General features: G+C 36.6%; 1 protein-coding gene across 1 annotated transcript; it reads left to right on the top strand.

The window, feature by feature from the left end:
• Positions 1-268: 268 nt before the first annotated feature.
• Positions 269-5,830, top strand: LOC117922364 (methylthioribose-1-phosphate isomerase-like). The gene is made up of 8 exons (XM_034840492.1): positions 269-524; positions 586-819; positions 926-1,056; positions 2,632-3,100; positions 4,009-4,161; positions 4,301-4,442; positions 4,790-5,031; positions 5,137-5,830. The coding sequence occupies exons 1-8, from the start codon at positions 291-293 to the stop codon at positions 5,341-5,343; spliced, it is 1,812 nt and encodes a 603-aa protein (XP_034696383.1). The 5' UTR covers positions 269-290; the 3' UTR covers positions 5,344-5,830.
• Positions 5,831-6,631: the final 801 nt, after the last annotated feature.

A 6,631-nucleotide genomic window follows, 5' to 3' on the forward strand; every position in this document is an offset into this window, starting at 1 on the left:
GAATTTAATTGTAACTTAGCAAGTTTCTCTTGTCATATTCTTGGAATAACCCATCTGCATTCATGAACAAATATATTATATAGATAGGTCTATAGGAGATGGCATAAGACTAGATATCTAGGAAGAACAATAACTAAGGTTTTATACTTTAGTTTTGGTTTCATACTCAATTTTTTAGTCTTTATCTGGTTTACAAGATTATACTGCATGTTTATTTCTGAGCCATTTAAAACCTCTAGCTAGCCTGAGCTGCTAAATGAATAAATCCAACTCTTTCAGACTTCCTTGAAATGGCTAGGGTTCATCCTCAATCACTGCTTTCTTCTGCTCACTGCTACTTCACTTCCAAACAAGAAGTTTTTACTCTATGGATGAAGTCTCTAGTACTGCACGGAAAAGGATGCACTGTGTTTGATTCAAACGGGGGAATCGTGTATCGTGTTGATAACTATGACCGCAAATGCAGCAATGAAGTTTACCTTATGGATTTCAGAGGCAAAGTTCTCTACACCATACTGAGAAAGGTAAGCAATACATATATGTATAAATCTTTAGTTCATAAATTGAAGTAAGTTCTTTATGCAGAGATTTAAATTTTTCTGTTGCTGGGAGGGCTACTGTGCTGCTAAAGAGATTAAGCAAGGTAAGCCAGGGTTCCGGGTTAGATCGAAAACATTTGGAATTCTAAGAGGAGGTTCTCCATTTAAGGCGGTTGTGGGGTTGGATAAAAATCAACCATGTCAGATTAAGATAGAGAAGAGGACTAGTAGCAATTCAACATGCAAGATAGTAGATGAATTGGGGTTGCTTGTTGCAGAGGTGAGATGGTCTGTACATCTTCATGTTTTTAGGTGGATTAAACTCATTACTATTATAGTTTATATAGATATAACTAGTTTTATATATCATCATGCTTTGTGAGCAGGTAAAGAGAAAAACATCGAAGTGTGGAGTTGTGTTGGGAGATGATGTTTTGACAATGGTGGTGGAGCCTTATATTGATCACTCTCTCGTCATGGGACTTCTTGTTGTATATGGTCTTATCAACCACAAAATGTGACTCCATATATATGTATCCAGCTCCTCTTATAAATACCCTCTTCTCCCCAAACTTGGAGAGTACTGATTGTGTTTTGTGTTTTGTGGTTGATCATAATTTTGTTGAATTCTTGAGGGTAAGGACTTTGAATTTATAGCAACCTAGTGAGTATGAGATGTCAAACCTAAGAGAGAATTGAAGGGAGTTAAGGCTAGTTGAGAAGGTTAATAGGTAAGGTGGTGAAGTTGTGGAGGTCTTAGTGGAAGATATGATTGGAAGGAAAAGGAAATGATAAAGGGTGAATTGTAAAATACCAAGATTAAGCATTAGCTAGGAGAGATGGATGTGTCATCAATGATCTCACCTAGGGGTTGAAAGCAAATGAAATCTTATTTGTGAGTATACTTTGGAAGGTTTAATTAGTTTTGAATACCTTTTAATTTAAAATATTTTACAAAACAAATACTTGTTTAAGACATGTTTCCTCGTTCTCTATGAAAACTTTTTTTCACTTTCTAACAAGAGATTTCAACTTTATTAAATTAAGCTGAATGCAAACAAATCGGAGAAGATCAAACATCTTTAGGCATTTGATGTTTCAAAGTATGCAACAAATTAAAGTGATTTAATCCCTAAGCAATATTTGATTGAGCATTTAACAAGAAACATCTAGACAAGAATGTAGAGAAAAAGTAACAGATGTAGAAAAAGTATATATGCATGGAATGAAAACATATAAACATTAAAGCAAAATTGAAGCTAATACATTATATCCATGAAGATTGCATCAAATTGATCTTCTCCTTGCTAGAGAGCCTATATTTACGAATGTGGTTTTAGAACTCTTGTATGGATGCAACTATAACTATTTACTACTTACAACCCAAAAGATTGCAAAGAAAAAACACGGAACTTAACCAATAATGCTTAAAGGGACATATAAAGGAAATTGTTCTATGTCAACAAATATCATACTAACATTTAAAGGCAGAGCTAAAAAGGAAACTTAAGGAGACATGATATGAAATTTATTTAAGAGGGTAGAACAATATATAAATGTTAGTATAACCTAATGGTAATGGCTTATTTTTACTTAAAATCTTAGGTTAAGGGATTGAATCTCATCTCCTATATAAATTTTTTTTTCAAAATTTCAAGGGGTCATTTGCTGCTACTAGGCACAAGTTGGGTTTCGCCCTTGCTTATATTTTAGTATTACTCATCAAATTTTAATATACAATTTAAATTGATAATAATTTAAAAGAAAAAAAGGGTGTTATTTAAGCTTTATATCCAATCATATTATTCAAAGATTTTTTTTACATGAGAGGACCAATTCAAGCAAGATTTGGCCATGATATCAGTGAATTTGGGCTTTGGGGCCTTGTATGAGGTTTGGGCTTAATTGGAGGGCCCACTGGTGGTATTATAATCAAGGCGCTCATTATTTTAATAGTATGAATATCTCTAAAATTGGTGGAAGAAAACGACGACGTTTTTTCCTGTGATGACAATAAAACGACATCGTATGGGGATCCTCCAAAATGATTATAATCCTAATTGCCTTCTCTTTCATTACGAATAATCAAAATTTTGAGAGGAAAAAAGGAGGAGAGAGAGAGAGAGAGATTATTGATGTGGTGGAGATCGGCTTCTTTCATTCTCGACAAGGGTCAAAACGACGAAGTGCAGGACGAGAGCGAGAGCCTCCGCCTCTCCCCATCTAACACCTCCATGGCCGACACTCTCCAAAACCCTAACCCTAAGATTTCAGCCTACTACCAGACCAGAGCGGATCACCACGGCGTCGTCACCAGCGACTGGCTCTCCCAAGCTCAGGCCGCCGTTGGCCGCCACCCCGACGACCTCCCGCCCCCCAAGGTCGAAGATTCCGGCAAGCCTTTTAGCGTCATCGATGAGTTCAATAGCTGGCGGAAGCAGCCCGATTTGGCCGAGGCGGTGGCCGCGATTCGCGCTTTGGCGTCGGTGATTCGGTTCAGCCAGGCTACCACCATGATGGAACTGGAGATTGAGCTCAAGAAGGCTTCCGATTCTCTTAAAGTGAGTGCTTTCTACCGAAATGCAGGGGGATTCCTTGTTTGTGTTCGTAGCTGGGCGTCAATTTTGTGTTTTTATTCATCTTTATTGATAATTGAAATTCTTATTTCATATGAATACATGATGCATTGTGTTTCGAAAATTTTGTTGCTAGTATTTTCATTTTTGGAGAACAAGGACCTTTGAAAACCGAAGCTTGAATCATGTTACCTAACTCAGGAAAAGCGGCTTGATTTTATTATGAATTTCGAATTGTATAGATTTGGTTAAAACTATAGGGTTCCTCTGCTGCTTCAACAATGTGGAGGAGTAGATTTAAATATGGATGGGTTTTATAAATGGAACTCGAGGTTTATGCTACAGACAATATCATTGTGGCGCTAAAAAGCCTTCAAGCAAGTCTGGGTAGATTACAAGGAGGATCATGGACTGGTGAGCTGTGAAATGGATATTGACAGGGGCACAATCCAGTTTGGGGGAAAGGTCCAAGAGAACCAATCAAATCACACCAATATAAATTGTGTTGGTTTCGGTTTTTAATGACAAAATGTTTTGTATGATTTTGTATAAATTTGTTTGATTTATATGATTGGTTTTTATTAAGCTGGCTGCAAGTAAGTAACAGGCTCACAAAAAATTTCTGAGCAGGGTGAGTGTTCCAAGTGATTAGGTGGATACCTGATTACATGTCTAACCAAATTGGAGGCATCATGGGAAGCAAAAATGTTTAGTTTTACAGGTCGACTAACCTTGATTAGTTAAATAATGGTTTTCTCTTGAAAGGATGGTGATTTTGCTGGCATCAAGTCATCTTTAGGTTAGTTGAAGAAGTTAAGATAGAGTAAAGACATCAGCATTTTGCATTTCATGTATCTTTCAATTGAAATGGTTAATCTTATTGTGCATTTCAGTCATGGGATACAACCTCCATCTCTTTGACGGCTGGCTGCGATCTGTTCATGCGATATGTGACAAGAACTTCCGCTTTAGAATATGAGAACTTTAATTCAGCTAAATCTCGTTTGATTGAGCGTGCAGAAAGGTTTGGAGAGATATCTTATAAGGTATATTGATTATATATATATTTTTTTCCCTTTTTCCATGGTAATAATTGTTTCACTATTGTGTCATGTTGCAATTATCCCCAATGCAAATGTTCAAATTAAGCACAAAAACCTTTCAACTTACCCCTTATATTGACAGGCGCGCAGAATCATTGCAATGCTTGGTCAAGATTTTATATTTGATGGTTGTACCATTTTGGTGCATGGTTTCTCTAGAGTTGTCTTGGAAGTTCTGAAGACAGCAGCACAGAATAAGAAACTCTTTCGAGTTTTCTGCACAGGTTTCTTTCTTAACACCCTGTTTTTGATTTGAATGTTTCCGTAGTTGTATTAAAATCAAATCAAAGCCATCAATGAACAAAAGATACTTCCATTTGGCATATGCAGTTTGCTATACATCCATTTCAAGGTATCACCCCACATTGTGTTGGAAATTAGCATGATGTCGATAAATTATATTGTATATCATTTATTGACAATCAAAAGCATGGGGAAGTTGTTTTGAGACAATGCATGTTTGTCTGAAGCTCATCACTTACAGATACATTATATATGTTCAACTGGTGTAGAATATAGATTGGGTAGTATGTCCACCATAGAATTCAAATTAACTTGCTGTAAAATGCAGAGGGAAGGCCGGACAGGACAGGACTACGACTATCCAATGAAATGGCAAAGCTTGATGTTCCGGTGAAGCTCTTAATAGACTCAGCAGTGGCATATACTATGGATGAGGTTGACATGGTATTTGTTGGGGCTGATGGAGTAGTTGAAAGTGGAGGTATAATTAACATGATGGGGACATACCAAATCGCATTGGTGGCTCACAGCATGAACAAACCAGTTTATGTTGCTGCTGAAAGCTACAAGGTATGTTGAAAGAAAAAACATACCTTCTGTAATAGTGTGGTAGAGGAATCATCGGCCACTGATTTTACTTCCACTTGACAAATCATCACATACTTTGCTTTGCAGTTTGCTCGTCTCTATCCATTGGACCAGAAAGACATGGCCCCCGCCCTACGCCCCATTGATTTTGGGGTTCCCATCCCTTCAAAGGTTGAGGTTGAAACATCTGCGCGGGATTATACACCTCCTCAGTATCTCACATTACTCTTTACAGATCTGGGTGTTCTCACCCCATCTGTGGTTAGTGATGAACTCATTCAGCTATACTTATAGTCACTTGTGGATCTAATTCTGTTTGATTTTGTTAAATAGGATCTGGTCGCCCCCACCTGATGGTTTTCTGATAGAAGACGTATGGAAGGGCAACACTGTATTCAATGCACAAAAGTGCAAATTGGGTTGAAGTTAACTTTAGTATAACTAGTTCGATAAATTTTTGTTCATTGCTTTTCAGTAATGAAAAATGTGGTTCGCTTCTACCCGTTTGTTGCTGTCTTTAGAGCCAATGGACTGCTTTGGGAGTCAAGGCAGTAGATTGATTCTCGAATTCACCCACTTGCATTGCAGTTTGATTCCAATGCAATTTGGCTATGACCTCCCTGTCTTGATGTGCTTCTCTTGATGATTAATGGTTATAAAGGGTTGGCAGTTGGCATCAAATCCCTTTCAATCAATTTCTCTTTACTGATATATCAAATTCCCAGGTGGTTGACCATAAAAGTGGAAGCCTTCCCCTCCCCGAGTATATATGTATTTTTTTTATCCTCGCTTTTGCTTCCTCAGATTTGTGGTAGAAGATGACTGAACTCCTTGTGGGACTAGAAAGTGTATGTTAATACATTGAATGGATTCCTCTAGGAAAAGAAGGAAAGAAACCATGGGCTAGAAAAAGGAGCGCCATCCATGAGTCTAATGATTCCTCAATAAGTCTAAGAAACTTCTCTCACATAGGTCAACACGAATCAGAATTTGGCCTTCCAGTTGCCGATGGTCTAAGCTTGTAAAATCTGATTTGGAGTGAGCTTGAAAGTCACTGATTGTTTTTCCTCATGGGTCACCGCCATTGCCTCTACATCAAACTATACCCTAGAAAGTGACGAGAAAAGGGTCATTCTGTGGTCTGAATGGTATTGATCCTTGTCTCATTTCTTTAGTGACCTTATTCATCCATTTAGATTTTAACTACACATATTAGCCATGTTCACATTATAAATTTAGTACTTTATAGGAAATTTTAAAAAAAATTTATGGGTTTATTGGATAACAGTTTTGTAAAATAGCTCTTAAAAATGATTTATAAAAACAAAATCTATTATAGGTTGGAGGTTCACGTGATGGTAGTCAAAATATTTGTGAGTTCATAAATATACTAGATGATTTGCAAAAACATTCAATAATATTTTATTAAATATAAAATAGAAAAAACATTCAAGAATACGCTACAAAATAGAAAAAACTATTTTCAATAAACATCTTATTAAATATAAGTTGGAAAATTATTTTTTACTCTAAAAAAACTGTTTTAAAAGACAATTTTCAAATAAAATCTAATGGATGAAAT

The sequence above is a fragment of the Vitis riparia genome, chromosome 9 (assembly GCF_004353265.1).
Source record: "Vitis riparia cultivar Riparia Gloire de Montpellier isolate 1030 chromosome 9, EGFV_Vit.rip_1.0, whole genome shotgun sequence".
NCBI classification, from domain to species: Eukaryota; Viridiplantae; Streptophyta; class Magnoliopsida; order Vitales; family Vitaceae; genus Vitis; species Vitis riparia.